This window comes from Nesoenas mayeri (assembly GCF_963082525.1).
Source record: "Nesoenas mayeri genome assembly, chromosome: 2".
NCBI lineage: Eukaryota > Metazoa > Chordata > Aves > Columbiformes > Columbidae > Nesoenas > Nesoenas mayeri.
In genome coordinates this window covers 75,143,976-75,161,791 of record NC_137543.1, presented here as the reverse complement: position 1 = coordinate 75,161,791, position 17,816 = coordinate 75,143,976, and the positions used below count along the sequence as shown (strand labels likewise).

The window sequence follows — 17,816 nt, the reverse complement described above, 5'->3', positions numbered from 1 at the left end:
GTACTTTCCCAGAAGCAAATCAAGTCATGCATTCATATACCAGAAGGAAAATGAATTATATAGGATGGTATTTTTATTAGCCTGGGTCACTGATATACCAAAAATGCTTGCTAGCAAATAGATGTAAAGGGTGAAACTACTGCTACACCGACAATTATTGCAGAGCTGCACATACAGAACCTGGCAACTTTCTTACCATCTCCTTCCACAGAGAACACAGATCAAAAGCCCAAACTCTCATTTTTGGTAGAAATGCAGGAAAAAAACCCAAGAAATTCACTAAGTTATCTGGTCAGAAGTCAAAAGGCAGATCCATGCTACACTGCTCATACACCAAAATTAAAAACATTCAAGACATCAGAAACTGAAAGGTGATTAAGCTTATGCTGCCATATACTTAATGAAGCATCAAAGAAAAAGGAAGCAAGTGTGATCAAACTAGAAACTTCTCTCAAAAAAACCCTTTTCATATGTATGAGACTAAAGCACATCCACAGGGTCAGAGATTTTTGAAAAGTTTTCAAAAATAAACATTTTTAAAATTGTGCTTGTATCTGTCTTCAATACTGAAAAGGCTCAGCCCCACCCTTAGTATGAGGAAATTCCACACTTCTGATTTTCTTTTTTTTTTTGGCTGAAGCCAGAACTTCTACAGATATGAGACACTCCCATAGTTCCACAAAGATACTTGTTTGGAAGACACGGAAATAACACAGTTAACTGGTTAATAAAATTAGACAGCTTTCCTATGAAAGATGTCCCTTTAAGGTTTTTCTCTTATCATACAGTAAAACCAGGAATAAGCTATTTACATACCTAGTTTATTTTATGGTAAGAACTTAGAAGCTCCTCTTTTTACACCCTGCAAGCCTTCAAGTTCAGAGACACTATTTAGCTGTTATTATAGCACAAGTATGGTGTAAATAAATCTTAAGATCACTCTTAAAAGGCTCAGATTGCTGACATAAGATGCAATAAAACCAAATATCTAAAGCTCCAGCCAAGATCCACATGAACAAGGGAGTACGAGAACAGGAAATAAACATCAAGTCTGTGAACGAACAGTCAATAACTGTTCAGTAGGCCTTAAGTGAACTTACAAAATATCCCCCTGGTATTAAAAGGGCAATATAATCTAAAAGCAGACTAAGGAACACCTGAGAAGGATCTGCTTGAGCATGAGGATTAAAGAAAAAAAAAAAAAATCAAAACCATTTATCCAGACAAATATGCTGTGTAGGAAAAGCTGATATTGCTGATACCTCATGCATTCTAGTGACAGCCATCCACCATTTGAGATATGAAGTAAAGACTGATTCAGACAGCACATCTTTTTTCTGTGCCAGCAGATCTAGCAGGTAAATTTAACATTCCCTTTAACAGATCCCAGAACTCCCAGGACTACCTTGGCCAACCAGGGGCAACCCAAATCTAACATACAGACCTGCCAGCAGTTAGATCAGCTGAACCGTACACTAGGAAGACACCAAACATCTTTCCAGCACAGAGATGGAAAAATCACTTTACATATGGCCTGAACTATTGTTGTTTTGACAATTAACACCTGTAAGCAACAACTCCAGCCCTGCCAAGGTATCCTCAAACTCTTAACTCTGGCCTGTTGGCATGACACTCTCTTTTCCTCATCCACCTGCACCACATGTCTGGCACCAATCAGGAGGAATCTGTTACCAACCTGCAACTCTAAGAACCAAAGAAATGTTTCAAAAGTTTAGTTATACCAGATAGGCACATCACAGCAGAACTAGTCTTCTATTCCTCATCTCATATGACCTTGTCTGCCACTCGAATGTGGCTACATTGCTGTTTGGAGATGCCATCTGAGCACATATTGGCATCTGAACCATGCGACAGGCCAACATGTAAGCCAATATCCTGATCTACAGACAAACGTATCAACCTAAGGTTGCATCTTTGTCACATCCAGATCACCATAACTTACTGCTGTCAAATGGTACAATACCACTCTCACCATCTTCCCCAAAACATGAACTCTCACACAGCCACAAGCCGGATCAACAAGCAAGAGCTTGTTGTCAGACATCTGCTAAGGTTCCAGCTTGAAACTTTGTGTCCAATGAAGAGCAACAAAGCTGGTGAAAGGTCTAGAGAACAAGTTCTACAAGGAGTCACTGAAGGAACTGGGGCTGTTTAGCCTGGAGAAAAGGAGGCTGAGGGGAGACCTTATCGCTCTCTACAACTACCTGAAAGGAGGTTGTAGCATGGAGGGTGTTGATCTCATCTCCCAAGTAACAAGTGACAGGACAAGAGGAAATGGCCTCAAGTTGCACCAGGGGAGGTTTAGATTGGATATTTGGAAAACTTCATTCACGGAAAGGGTTACAACAATGGTACTCAATCTTAAAGGTATTTTCCAAACAAAATGATTCTATGATTCTTGTATTTCAAGACCAGGGTACATCAGTGAAAAGTATGATCAACTTGGTCAAATGCTTGAACTGCCTTTTTTTAAACAATATCCTATTTATTTGCCATACTTCACTCATGCTCTGTCTCAGGAGGTGTTTAAAAGACATGCAGATGTGTTGTTTAGGGACATGGTTTAGTGGTGGACTTGGCAGTGTTAGATTAACGGTTGGGCTCAATCTTAAAGGTCTTTTCTAACCAAAATGATTCTATGAAAATATCACTCCTTACAGACTTTAGTTAGCTCACTTAAAGTGACATGCATTTTGCTAGAGGCAGGCTATGGACTAAGACCATACTAAAGCTGTTCAAAGCACATACTGACACTGACCCTTAAGTAGAAGCTATCCTGTCCATAACTATATTTTACAGCTAGACTCATGTCCCCGTGGGCCCAAATATTAAGAAATCAATTGTGATTTTCAATCACCTTGGCTGAACTTGCAACACCAAACCTGACCTTGCATACAACTTGCACAGATTCAAAACGTATCAGTCTCATTCTTCTATTAGAGCAAACATTCTTTGGAGGAAGAGTTTTCCTAACAAAATCTACTGTACTGTCTTTCAACCTCTCCTGAGCTTTGAGTTCTTCAAAAAGTCTGGATGAGAAAGACCAGGGACAAAACAGTGTTAAGGTAATTTCTGCAGCTGTAAGAACTACCTTGAGGACTGATTACTGCTCCCACTCAGGCAGAAGATAGCTTTCAGCTCCCACTGCACTCCAGACATTGTATTTGGAAGCTTGAATGAAGATGCTGGTAAGAATGATTTGAATCTACTCATCATTCTGTAGGACTTGTTACTACAGAACATGAACATGAAAAAGACCTATACTGAAGGACCAAAATCTGACTTTTTTTTTCCCCCCACAGTGAGAACATGAGAAGCAGCAGCTTGCGTAGAAGGCCTTAAATTAACTTAGGCTTGTGTTCCTCTGAATCGGACCGACCCTGAAAAAGAGCAGTAACGATGATCACCCAGAAAGATTTGAAATCTACTGAGATTGTCACATACAAAATGGGACTCTGTAAACAGAAATTTTCCCTGGAAAGAACTGATATGAATTCAAACCCACCACGTAGTTCAAAAACAAACAGTTCCACTTCTGGGAAAGCTAGCCCCGATTATGACAAAACTGAATTAATTCAAGTCAGCCTGGGGAGTTGAGCCTCCTGCAAGTTACTTCCCTTTCAAATACTCTTCATTTAGTCTCTGTTGATCCTTCTAGGAGAATGTCATATAGTTACTCACCGTTCTTAGAGGGAGCTCGTTGTTTAGCTTAACCTACCACTAACAAGTCTAGCAAAAAGAAACAAAACATGATCAGGACAAAGGGCTCCTGGATGAATAAGGCTTTAGAAGTCAGATCACTTGAAAAGTCTGTATACACAGCCCAGACCGCTCTGCCTAACGGGTGGAAAAAGGATCTAAAATACACCTAGATTGCTCAAGTACATCAGGTTTAACTAAAAATGAGACTGAGCATGAACTGCTCTTGAGGTTCTGCAAGAAACTTGTTACCAAACAGTTCATCATCTACCTACAGGTGTTTTGGCATTGACAAGCCTGGTGCTGGGGGAACTACCTGCATACAAGATTTTGCTGAATGCTGTTCCTCTCATGACACCTTTGACAGAATGGCAAGCCACTGGCATGATGAATTCTGAGATTTAAACATCATTGGCACAGACAGCCCAAAACCAGCAGACAGACAGGTCAGATGTGAGACACCTGAACACTGCTGCTGGGCCTTCTCCCCAAGTTTGAAGTCACAACAAAATTAAAACACTTTCCCAAATACAGTAAGAACTGTACATGTGAAGTGCACATACTGATGACACCTGAGGCTTCCATTAAATGCATTTACAAATATACTTTTTGATGTCTGTAATGAATACAGGTATCTCATAAGAGAATGACTATATCCTTTGGAGAACTACAGAGAAGTTAATGAAGGCTAGGACCCAAGACAGAAGGAACACTTCAGGAATCCATAAGTTGTTCTATCTATTCTTATATAAGAATGAAGTTTTTCTCAGCAACAAGAATTGTCAGCCAGTATGCATTTAACAGATACATCTTTATTCCATCTTAAAACAGCAGTCTCAATATCAGTTTGAAACACTACCACTCTTCCTATCCCTCCATTACAAGCACAAGTACAGTCTCAACCTTTGTGCATTAAATACCACAGAAAACCTAGAGATTCACAGGCACTATTAAAATACAGTCAGTTTTAAATTCACAAACGAAAGACTGCATCCACTGTGTGATAAACTTACTATAGGAAAACTATTTCACCTTCCAATGACATCAATGCTGGAAGTTAGCAGCTTAACTAGAGTTTGGGACTGTATCTACATAGTTTATGTCAGTTGCTATATACAGTCATCCCCCGGGGAGGTCAAAGCCTCTGGGATTCTAGGGAAGTCTCAGGGAGGAAATGTCACTGATCTAGCCCAAATTTGTACTGAGGGTGAGAGTAACAGATGCCAGAGCAGATATATGAATGAAAATGCAACATGGCTGATATGTCTTCATTTTCTTTCTCCTCTCCCTTCCAAAAAACCAGACAACTTGCAAAGGTGAGAGCTGAGAAAGTACTCATTGTACAGTTTTTCTATGAAAGACATTAAGAACTGTATTAAAAATGGCATGTCTAGAAGTATGCTACTTTTAAAGGCAGTTCTGACATTATGGTCATACCTAAGTGATTCTTTTAATAGCTTAATTACATATCAAACCTCCTCAAACAGCTCATGTGGAGAGCATGTATTAAAGAACTAGGGAAATTTCTAGCCTTGTTGCTTGGTTTTGTGTCTACACAAGCAATTTCATCACACACATTTCTTTCTGCCATAGTGCAGACATACATCATACCAAGCAATAAACCAGCAGACCTTCCTTTGAAACACTTTAAGCAGAATGTTTGAGGAAAGACCAATTATCTTCTGGCTCCCTTCTGCACTAAGAGAACCTCACATTGGACTCATCCTGTGTTTTGTCATGCTGTCTTCATTTCAACACTGCACATTGAGGCATTACACTCATACCAGTGGGCAGCCTAAATTTCTGGGCAGATTTCAATACAGCCACAGTTAAACAATAAATAACAACATTCCTGTTATTGATTTAGACTCAGACATTCCTAATTGATTACACAGACAAATGGATATTCAAAAAGTAGACTAATTACCTCTCAGAATCTCTATTTGGGTATGATCTTGCAAGTGGTGATACTGCATGGCTAAGAACAATGTAGGCATAATCAAAAACTTGTTTCACTTGCATGGCACCGTAAGAACTTCTGCCAACGTCGTTTCCTGAAATAATGTGACAGTCATCAGATCATCTTATTTTCATATCAGTTACCAGAAAATTATTAATACTAAAGGCTCAGACGCCTTAACAATACAGCTTAACTCTGTTTAAACTGGTTAGCCCATCCTACTCATATCAGGAACAACTAAGTGTGCCTATCTCAGTAAAAGAAGCCAAGCTTAAGAATGACACTTCACATTATGCATTCAGATTACCACTTTTAAAATACCAATGTTCCAGTGCCTGAAAGAAACAAAGAACAAAGATGAGCTTAAAGCTCTTACAGCTGTCTTTTAAGAGGGAACCTAGCAAGCTTAAAGCATGTCTCACTTACCAGTAGTGTTTCTGCAGGCCAAATTCAGCTTAAAACTCCACTTATGCAACCACATTATCTTCATAGGGCCAGGTATACTTACATAACTCCCACTTAACCATATCAAAACTACAGATTAATAAACCAGCTCATACAGACTATTTATTTCCACAGGATAAACCGGTTGTTCAGAATCTATTACAGAGGATTCCAGGAGTTGGTACAGCACTACTTTTTTAATCAAGTTGCTTGCACTTCTTGACTGCCCCTCTCTTAATGTCACTCTGAGTGACACTTACAGCAGAACTCCTTAAAATCCAGTGCCATGTGTGAGGAACTGTGGATGTTAAGAACACACTAAAGCTTCTGTATATCAGTGACAATGTACAAGTATTGGTCTCTCATTTGACAGCTAGAGAGATCTTGCTAGTACTAGGCAAGAAGAAACACTTGGCATTTGTTTTTTTTTTATATAGATATATTTGGCACCAGACACCAAAGGTTCACTGTCTCCACACAATTTAAGAAACACAAAGAAAACTTCCTCGAAACTGACTGTCTGAAATACAGACTATATCTTGAGTGGGTAGAAAGCTGCTTACAGTAAAATGTTTCCTTCTTCAGAATGATGTTTGAAATGCTGTGAGAACACTGCAATGGAATAAAGCACTGAAAATGTTTATTTTAAGCTTGAAAATCAGATCAGGGCCCATGAACAGGTTTTAGTGAAAAACCTGCTTTGAAAAATCAATGAGTAAAGGACAGAATCTGTCTTTTGGAGGACTGAATCCAATGAGGCTGAATTTGTCTTCAGAGGAACCGTTCACTTGCTGAACTATTTTGTCCAGCAAGTAATTACAGACAAACATGATCTAGATGTTCCTGCTCTAGCAGGGGGATTGGATTAGATGACCTTTTGAGGTCCCTTCCAATCCCTAACATTCTGTGTTTCTGTGAAACATGCTGAGGTTTGCCATGCAGGGGGGAAAAAACAGCCTTGACTTTACTACTTAACACCACATTTTAGTCCTTCAAGATTCTCCAATCATAACATTACTGTAACAGGAAAGCATAATCAATGAAAACAGATTGGGGACATAAAAGCATTTTGGAAAGACATAATTTCTTCAGTCATTTATATGGTCAAACAAAGGCTGACCCAGAAATACTTCCTGTTGACTGAAGTAACTGACTGTCTTGTTCTGAATGCACTGCTGCAGTACCCAACAGCTACTAGGGTCAAAACTGCAGAAGCCTCTCTAAATGTCATATTTGCAACTGAACTCTATCCTAAAGTAGAGACCAGTGTGGGTCTAGGACAGAGAATCCATGAAGAAACACATTGCAGCCAAGCTCATAGCTACACTACACTACACAGCAGAGGACTTCACAAAGGACTTAGTCCAAAGGCAGCTGAATAGAGACCAAGTTTATTTCAGTGGTCAAGAAATCAGAACATTAAAATGTTAATTCTACTAGAAAAGCAAAGATTACTTCACTACAGGTTTTTCCAGGGGCAGGACACATTGTTCCTGCAACAATGCCACCTCCCACATAATAACATGCTAGACATATGCACAAAAGAAATTGAGAAGCAACACAGAAATGGAATATACAAGTAGCTAAACAGACACAATTGCTCCTAACACTAAATTTGAGTCCACCTGCAGTCTGACTTGATGATCTTAAGGGTCTTTTGCAACCTAAATGATTCTATGATTCTGTAAATTCACATAGCAGGAATTAAGAATACAAAATCAAACTGCAATAATTCAGTTTAACCTAGTGCTAAGACAACTAACATTTGACATGCATCCTGCACAGAGTTACACCAAACAACCCCAGGCAGCACTACAGGCTTGGGGAAGAGTGGCTGGAAAGCTGCGTGACAGAGAGGGATCTGGGAGTATCAACTGACAGTGGCTGAATACGAGCCAGCAGTGTGCCCAGGTGGCCAAAAAGGCCAACAGCATCCTGGCTTGTATCAGGAATAGTGTGGTCAGCAGGACTAGAGAAGTCATTGTGCCACTGTACTCAGTGCTGGTGAGGCCCCACCTTGAATCCTGTGTTCAGTTTTGGGCACCTCATCATAAGAAGGGCATTGAGGTACTAGAGAGAATGCAGAAGAGGCAAAGAAGTTGGTGATGGGCCTGGAGCAGAAGTCTGATGAGGAGCAACTGAGGGAACTGGGGCTGTTTAGCCTGGAAAAAAGGAGGCTGAGGGGAGACCTTAACACTGTCTACAACTACTTGAAAGGAGGTTGCAGCATGGAGGGTGTTGGTCTCTTCTCCCAATTAGCAAGTGATAGGACAAGAGGAAATGGCCTTAAGTTGCACCAGAGGAGGCTTAGATTGCGTATCAGGAAAAAATTCTTCAGGGAAAGTGTTGTCAGGCATTGGAACAGGCTGCCCAGGGAAGTGGTGGAGTCACCATCCCTGGAGGTGTTTAAAAGGTGTTTAGATGAGGTTCTTAGGGACGTGGGTTTAGTGCCAGAGTTAGGTTATTATCGGACTTGATGATCCTGAGGGCCTCTTCCAACCAAAATAATTTTATGATTCTAAAAGGAAGACAGTGCTGCTACAAACTGTTGGTTACTCTTCTTATCAGTTGTTGCAACCTGCACCTTTGTGCCAGCAAAAGAAATCATAAGCTTTCCCTAATCCACTTACGGGAAACTCGGGCAGTTTAGTTTAAACCACCAACGAAGTTGCGTTTTGAGTCTTGATTGAAGCAGATTTGAGAACAGAGGCAGGATACCTCATGCCACTGCATGCCTAGGTTCCTGGATTGCCTCATTCTGCACCTGCAATTAGTTCATAAAAACATCTGAATAAACAGTCTTGTTCAATTATACAGGCTGCAGAGTTTCTGGCTTGTGCTGAAGCTGAAAAGCAAGTATGGAAGCCAAAGCTATTATGTGAACTACTGTGAACTGTACCAGTCAAGGTTGTATAGAGGTGGCCCTACCCAATCCAGACATCAACATACTAAAGAAGCCAGAAGATAACATATTTGCACTGAATATTTTCTTCTGAGAGATTGTCCTCACTAGCAGATCACATCTTACATACCTGAGCAGCCCTTTTTTGTCACAATCCACAGACTGATCAGTTAAAGCACATAAGAATGCTCTCTTTAAAAAAATCATAGAGATTTCAACCTCAAATGTACACTAGTAGATAACAATGATGTGATATTTCATGTACAATTCAATCCTCATTCCTTCTTACAAACCCTTTGTGCCTAAAGGAGTATGTCTAAGATTTCCATTCCTTGTTAAGTATTACCACTCCATCAGGTGGCCTTCTATTACCTGAAGCAGTTTTAAGAACATGGCCTAGAAAAGATAATACTATGAGCTAGGACTGAAACAGATCCATTTATGTTAAGCTATTATGTAGTAAGTACCTTTTCACAACATTCAGCACTAAAGGGGTTATTTCAGATGCTAACTTCAATATATTTGTGTATATGCATATATTTCATACACACACACACATATATATATATATATATATATGTGCGGGTTCTAATGACAAACAGCAAATATTGAAAAGCTTCAGTAAGTAACTTTGGGTAGCCACTAAGACTAGAATAGATGAACCCAACAGTTGTTGTCAATCTCAAATCTTATGACTTCCTGTATTTGTGACCTATCAAGATGCAGAAGCAAGAGACATGAAGCATAATTAGTCCTGTAAGTTAAAGAGTCTCTCTTCAAAGAAAACACATTGACTTTAAGGTTTAGAACTTTTGTTAATGCCCATAGTAATTAAGAATGAAGAACAACCTTTTTCATAAAGGGAGTAGCAGAGGTGGAACTCTAGGTCTTAAACTGCAATTTATCTACTCTTGCCACTGCCAACCTGAAACAAGACCAAAATCATTTCTGTTCTGAGCATCAGCGATGACTGAAGGACCTTTAATAATCACCTGATTCACAAAGGCGTAAAATAAGATTTCGCTAGAAAACTGCCAAAAAAATGCCAAGTTGTTGTTGTTGTTTTTGTTAGTTTTTGTTGTTGTTGTTTGCTTGTTTTTTCTTTTCTTACAGCCTCAGATTAAAGATTCATCACTTGCAACCACAGTCATGTCTTCCAAGACAGGATACTGATAGACCAACTCTGCACAATCCTCTTTTAGGGTAAAATCATCTACCCTACTCCAACACGTTCCTGTGAACAGATTTCTGAGTGCCTGGCTTTGCAGTTCTCATAAAAGAATATTTTCATTTTTTACACAAAGAAATTACAACTGCTTAGAGAGTCTGAAATGGTGGCAGTTACAAGATGTTTATAGAAACTTCCTTCTTTGGACAATGCTAAGGGAAAGATTTTTCACCTCATTACCCTGTTCTAGGACACAAACTCAAGATGAAGAATCTTAGGCTACATATGAAGATCAAGTAAAAACTACCACTTTAAAATGCATCACCAGCTAGATTACTCTGACATCTTAAATCCAGATTTCAACACATTTCCCACTTTAAGACTCCTAACAGCTTTGTTGGAATCTTGATTCCCAAACCACAGAAATTATAATATTTTCGTGCCCAGTAATAGGTCTTCAAGAATCTCAGAGGAAACCCTACAGCACCCAGAAGAATCTGACCAAAACCCACACCAACCAGAACAGCAACACAACAGGTTGATGCCTGTTCCTTCCAAACCTAGGAACTAACAGAATGTACTGAGCAGGTAGAATTGACATCATTTCTCTGTTAACCAGACATCACCACTTCCCACTGAAGAAACTTAAAGGAACTAATCCCATGGAACTTAATTCTCACCCCTATAAGGCTGTTTAAAGCTATTCTTACAAATACACCTTTCAACATCCTACTGCTGAACTAGTGCTTACGCTCACAGGAGGGACATTCACACTACTTGTATAATCCAGAGAAACCGAAAGGCTTTTTTTCACCCCTGCATTTTTTTTCTGATTTCTGGATTAAAAAGTCATCATCTGAAGTTTTCTTCCAGGGCTTAACTAGAACTTTAGAGAAAGCCGTGATCAAGCTTAAAAAGCATCACTAAAAAAGATTAAAAACCTGTGTGTGTAGTGCATCAATAGGTTTGAGGGAAAAACTCTACAGTAGCTTATGCTCACTTAAATGAAAAAAACATCTGTGTCCACTCTTTTCCTAAACACTTGTTCCCATCACCTCCACAGTACCAGCACTGACCCTCACATGGAGTGAGACACTGAATGGATATGACCCCAAAATTATCAAGCAGAGATGATTTGTCAACTGGGCAAGGACCTGAACCCTTGGAAGTTTTTTTGTAGTGGGACACAAGCAGTAACAGAACTAAACTCATTAACAGAATTCCAGATATTATCCACGTGCACCTAACAGGTACTTTTAGATACTGTAGGAATATGTGATTAAGTCTAGATCTAAGGAGGCTGTATACACGAGATCTGATTCAAAGAGCCATCCTATATGTTCTTTATAATTTCCCTCCTAGTTCCATCAGGCAAGTTCTAAAGCTCTGTGGTAGCTGCCAGAAAACATCCCTAAGGGACACAATGGTCAGTTAAGTTCAAGTTATTGTCAGCTTTTATTTCCCTTGCCAAAACACTTTCTCTCCTGTAAGAATTACCTCAGCCCATAGGAATCCATCTAAAATTTAGTTCTTACCAACTCTTGGATACCATATAACTAGATATCTTTCTTCTAAATTACAATTCATTGCTTCTGCAAGTCCTCTGCTACGAGGAATGGTTCAGAGCCCCTACCACACTTGCAATTTGTTTTTCTTTCTTCTCTGAAGAGTCAAAAAGAAGAAAAAATTCCCAAGCTGAACTATTAGCCATGACTAAAACACTGTGCAGCATACATAATTTCTTCTCTTTTAGTCCTCAGCAGACAGGAACAGAACTGAAGGACAGTAAAGGTTTTTGACTCTAAAGAAATGTGGCTCATGCTGCTACACAAATAGGTCTTCAAGCAAGTGAGTACACAGCTCCTGAAGAAAATCTCAATCAAACAACAAAAGTTCTGCAAAATCACACCTATGCCTGGCCAAGTGCAAGAGTCATGATGGACATAAACTCAGAGCTACAAACAGATCACCAGTATCTTGGCTTGCAACCTGTTCTAGAGAACTATCAACATTCAGCATATTCAGTATTTAGAAAGGTGCCAGACTTCAGCTCCTGATCCATGGTATTTGCTTTAGAAGTGCTCTATATAAGCAGTCTACCCACGAGACACGACAGTATGGAGTTTGAATGCCAATTACATTCCAGTAATAATACTGCTGAAGTCTAAATTAACTGAAAATTGATTTGGTTAATAAGCTGTTTTGGAATTTCAGCTATTTGTGACAGTCTACGTAGAATCCAAACTGAGTACTACCAGTTGAACATTTTTTTCAGCTCAGCCAAACTTAATCTTGACTACTTTGAAGGTTACTGAATCAAAAATAAATCTTGAAGGAAAAAAAAGAGAGTTACTTTCAAAAGTACATACAACTAAAACTGGCCTTCTCCACAGGTCCCTGTGCAGCACAGAAGCCCATCATGCACATCAGACTCTTCACAGCAACACCATACTACTCCCTTGCTACATGTTCATGGATATAAACCCCTCCTTCTGTGCAGGGCTATTGCATCACGCTGCAGGACAGGTTCCTCATCTGGGGCGTTTCTTTTCCATATGGTGTCATTTATCTGGAGTACAGCACCACAGACTGTGGCAGGAAAAGCTGCACCCTCCATTCTCATTCTCTCACAATGAACAATGGAGAACTGTTCTTACTAACAAACCCCCTTCCAGGATTTCCTGGACCTCTTTCTTTCACTACTAGAGAATCCTCTTGGACACTCCACACAGTTCTGACTTTCCAATGCATTATGTATCTGCACTATTAACATGCAAGCCAATTTACTCAGGCTATGAATCTCGCGAGACTTCAGGTCCTTATCCCTTAGCCCATCTCTGTAACTGTACCTCAACACCAGCGAAGTCTCCTTTCAGTGCAGCTTCTTAACTCATTTAACAAACTTTAGGGACCCTAATGTAAGCTCTGAGAGCACAAGTTGAGCCAGAGCTCTGGAATATTGCAGGAAGTGTACAATCTTACCAGGCAGGAGAGGATCTTCAATACACAACATGGATGGTCTGTATCCATTAGTCATCACTTTCATGATTTCTTCTTTGGCAATATAGGCACCTCCATTCTTTATTCTAATACCAGTTTTCAAGTAGTTAAAATTCCTTCCATAGAGTTCAAAAAATTCTATCAGAAGCATTCCAAGGTTTTCATCAGCTCTTCTAGCATCAATTCTTGGATGCAGCTGTGACACAGAACAGTTGTTAATTATTAAAAATTAATTGCAGACCATAACGAAGTGCAACAAAAAGCTCTCATTTAAACAGTTGAGTATAATCTCTTTACTCGAGTCCGAACTGAGTCATTAATTATTCATGTACTTAAACTACTTTCACACAACCAAGTGGGGCAGCACTTCAGCAGTATCTGGAAACCAAAGAATTCTTTCTTCCCTCCTCTTCCAGCTTTTTGAGGATTAGTAAATTCCTTTCCCTAAGCCAAAAGCAATAAAAAAGTACTGTATACTACATTACAGCTTAGTAACAGAGCAATACCTGTTTTTTTCACAGAAAATCCATCAGTCTTAATGTTTTCCGAAGCAGAGGGGGAATCTATTTACCCCAATTCAAACAGTGGGTTTTTTTCTCAATCTCCCTATATTATATAAGTCAATCTTTAGCAGCAACAGGATATGTAGGCTCTTCCATCATCAGAGCTGCTGAGATACACATTGTACCTCATCATACTCATAAAAAGCTTACTGCCACGAAAATATATTGGAAGAAGTTATAACTCATTAGATATTTCATCAGTTACCTACAATATCCACCAGTTTTAAGTATGTGACAACCTACACATAATTAAAAAATAAGTTGACTATTTTTCATAATTTTAATGAACACTGAAATCAACAACTTTGCACATTCAGTATCAGTAAGTCTAGGAAGCAACAGACTTAAACAGCATCCTGACAAATTTACAAAACACCAGTAAAATGTCACAGGTACTGGAACAGGCTGCCCAGGAAGGCAGCATAATCCATATCACAAGCCCTGGTATAGAAAGCAATGCCCAGCCTCTACAATGCTCATAAGGCTCTTGCTGCTGTTTCAGTTCATACAGTGAACAGTTGTTAGAGGTCTGAGAGGTCTACAGGAGCTGCCAATGACTGAACACATAGAGCCATAACAATAAAGCTGGACATTGCCAGGGGAGTCTAAAGAAACAGCACATAACAGGGAATAAGTACAGAAACCAAAATATTTTAATGAACGCAGAAATCAATAAGAACACACTTACCTGCAGGAAACTAATTGCCATTAAAATTAGGCTGTAAGAACTAATTCCACCAGTAAAAACTTCATTCAAGTCCCTCTGAAGGAGGAACTGTTTTAATACTAAAATCAAGTAAGGCAGCAAAGAATATTTCTGCAAAGCAAAATAAGTCTTATCAATGACCACATAGACATTCCAAAACAAAGAAAGAACTACACAATCTCAACACAAGATTCACCTTCCAATACAAAAATGTTATCCAGTAGCGTGCTATAAAGTGTTTCCACAAGAAGAACTGAAACATGCATATTTTTTTTTGTAATTCTAGAAACAGATGAGAAGACTTAGCTCTCCCTTGATCAAACAGGTTACATATCAAATTTATTTCTTTCCCCTAAACAGGAAGATTTTTATATCCTTCTTTGAATGCCAGTGTCACTCATTATGGTCAAAGCTTTCCATCTAAACAGTATTTTTACCACAGAGCATAAATAGTAAACTTGATTTTAAGTACACAGCTACAGAAGAATTGGTTTTAGACACTGTTTAGCAAGATACTGTTCATAATCAAACATCACTTAAATTCAAGGTAAGCAAAACTTGAACAGACTTGCTTTAGAAGTGTAGTACCTATCTGCAGTTCTAGAAATGACTGTAGAAGTCCTTCCACCACACAGGTTTATCCACACAAACACCTAACACTCAAAGGCAACATTGAATAAACAGCAGTAGAAAATCAATTAAAATATCCACATTTAGTTAGTATTAATGAAAACAGTCTTCAGCAATAAATCTTCAAAAGTCTTAGCCTATACCAAAAGAAGTTAGCTAAGCATCTAGCACACCCTTAGTAGATGGCATAACACACATAATACAGCTGATACCTTCATATATTCCTTGATAAATCGAGCTGCCTTCACACCAGTTTCTACATTAAAACTGATGTCAACTTTCACTTCTGTCTCCTGGTCAGTAAGTTTTATTATTGGTACCTGAAAAGATTAACACAACATTTTATGAATAACAGAAATGCAATACTGGTGCTATTCTTCAGCTTACTCACTTAAAACACATGAATATTATCAGTCCAAATGAATGCAACTATCAAGACAAGAAAACATGATTTTGAGAAAAGATAATAATGCTAACTTTACTGACAAGCAAATGCTTTTTAGTGAAGTGATTAAAAACCCAGGCAGTTATGTTCACATTAACTTATGATTACTTAAGTACTCTCCCATAGATATTAGATAACTACCTTTATAGCTGCAATATCATTGTTTCTTAAGAAAACTAAATTTACTTCATTTACTGACTCACTGCTGTTAGTAGGAGACATTCTGCCCTCATAACCTGTGGGAACTGCATTCCTCTGACCCAGCACTGCACCAGCCACTTGCTAAACTGACAGAAGACTAGCCTAGCAGAAGAAAATAAAGCACGGTCTGTTGGTTTATCAAGCTGAACTGATTCCCTGCAGAGTCAAACAAAAGCCAGAAGGGGTAAAAGCAAAGCAGGAGTAGCAGTACTTCCTCTTCTGGCAGCAATAAATTATTATAAAACTACTGAATATGTAGTTCAGTCTCATACCACCAACTTGAAGGTAGCATCCTACAAAATGGTCTTACAATCATAAATAAATGTTACCAGGGGAAGTTTAGATTAAATTGAACTTCTTGCATTTTTAATCTGAGATTGAAAACAGAAAAAGAGCAGAAGTATAGCATCATTCTATACCTACTGCAGAGGGAATAAAATAAGAATAGCTAGTAAAACTGGTAAGTCTAGCCTAGGGCCATTTTACATACCTAAGTGGTATCACTGATTCTAAAAATGCCACTCATTCTCAGGTAAACCTATGATTACCAGACCTACTGTTATGTACTACTACTCCAACAGAAGCGATAGGGATCTTCTGACCTAAAAGAGTGACCTTATTTCAGAGACCTTAAAACATAACAGCTTACTAACAGAAGTTTGAAATACTCTGCTTAGTCTCCTGGAGAAAACACCACTTGCTCAGTAATATAAAATTCTCATACTTTCAGTTTTTTGCATATTCAAATTGATCTGTTAGGCTTACAAGACAGATGCAAGAGATACTACACATCAGTTTCACAAATGAAATAAAGCTTTTCAGTAGTGTATTTTAGAAGAAAAAAAAAAATATTCAGTTTGGAATGCTTTCCTATGCCACCCGAAACAAGACAACCTGAAAAATCGGGGTTTCAAGCAAGACCGGTCTAGCAACTGGCCCCTGCCTGAACAAAATCTTCCCAAAGGTCAGGGGAAAAATGCTATACAAATCATTAACTTATTTTTCTAGGTATTTTACAAATACTGACTTTCAGTTCTTTATTGACAACATACGCATAAAATACGGCCTTCCTGCAAATACAGTACACAGACATACCATTGTCCATTTAAAGAACTGTGTCCTATTGCTAAGTACACACACATTCTACAAATCTTACACAGATAGAGCAAAACATTGTGCTTAAGACAACATCATTTGCTTTGAGTTAAGAATTACATTTATCACTAACATCTTAAGCAGTCTGAAAGCTTTTCAGTTCCGTATTGTAAAGACTATTACTTACCGTAGCTTTATCAAGTACTTTAATGGAATATGGCTCAGCCACATTGTGTTTTCTTAGTGCTTGCTCTAGCAGCTGTAAAGGGGGTCGTTCCCATTTCCCAAAAACAACTAGATCAATATCACTGGACAAAAAGAACACAGAATGAGATTCATTATGTCTAAAACATACTCTACCGGCCCTTCAGGGTGACTACTTTGCAACTTTTATCTAGATTCCCAATAAGCTTCCCTTAGCAATGTTAAGAGATGGTCTAGTGCACTTCAGGAACCAAAAGTAGTATTCTAGTTTCTTGGTTCCAGTTTTCTGAGGATTTGAGCTCCTCTCCATTTTACCTTCCTTGCTCCCTCTCCTCTAACTTCCACAGCCTAATCCCATCCCCCCTCTACTCATGTTGACAGGCATGTTAGTATTCCAAACTATTGTAATCAGTGATTGTTATTCATAGAAATTAAAACTGCAATGTTTTCCTACTGAAAATTTAATTGCTGTAAGACACGGCTACACACATCTTCCACATTCATCTACTGAAACATTAAGCAACATAAATCACTGAATTAAATAAGAAATAAGACAATTTGCTCTCCAAAAAATGGGAACATACAGCTGTGATGACTCCACTGACTTTGCACAGTAACTCAGTGATCAATGACACAGTCTCAGTAATCCATTATACTTAACAAAACACTACCTTTATACACAGGAAATACTAAACATTCAGTTTCACTATAGCTTGAAAACAAAGAGCCAAAGACTAATCCCAGACATAAGGAAGAAAAGGTAATTCACCAAAGAACC

At 38.7% G+C, this 17,816-nt stretch overlaps 1 protein-coding gene across 3 annotated transcripts in view; it reads right to left on the bottom strand.

Moving 5' to 3' along the window:
• TENT4A (terminal nucleotidyltransferase 4A) overlaps window positions 1-17,816 on the bottom strand; it is a 59,264-nt gene that overhangs the window by 27,456 nt on the left and 13,992 nt on the right. For 2 of the 3 annotated variants that reach the window (XM_080339078.1, XM_080339076.1), the window contains exons 4-8: window positions 17,022-17,142; window positions 15,306-15,413; window positions 14,446-14,574; window positions 13,177-13,390; window positions 5,648-5,774 (exon numbers count right to left, since the gene is read on the bottom strand). In XM_080339078.1, the coding sequence (XP_080195204.1) occupies window positions 5,648-5,774; window positions 13,177-13,390; window positions 14,446-14,574; window positions 15,306-15,413; window positions 17,022-17,142 (699 nt within the window). The remainder of the gene's footprint in view (window positions 1-5,647; window positions 5,775-13,176; window positions 13,391-14,445; window positions 14,575-15,305; window positions 15,414-17,021; window positions 17,143-17,816) is intronic. The other variant, XM_080339077.1, reaches the window with a different exon arrangement.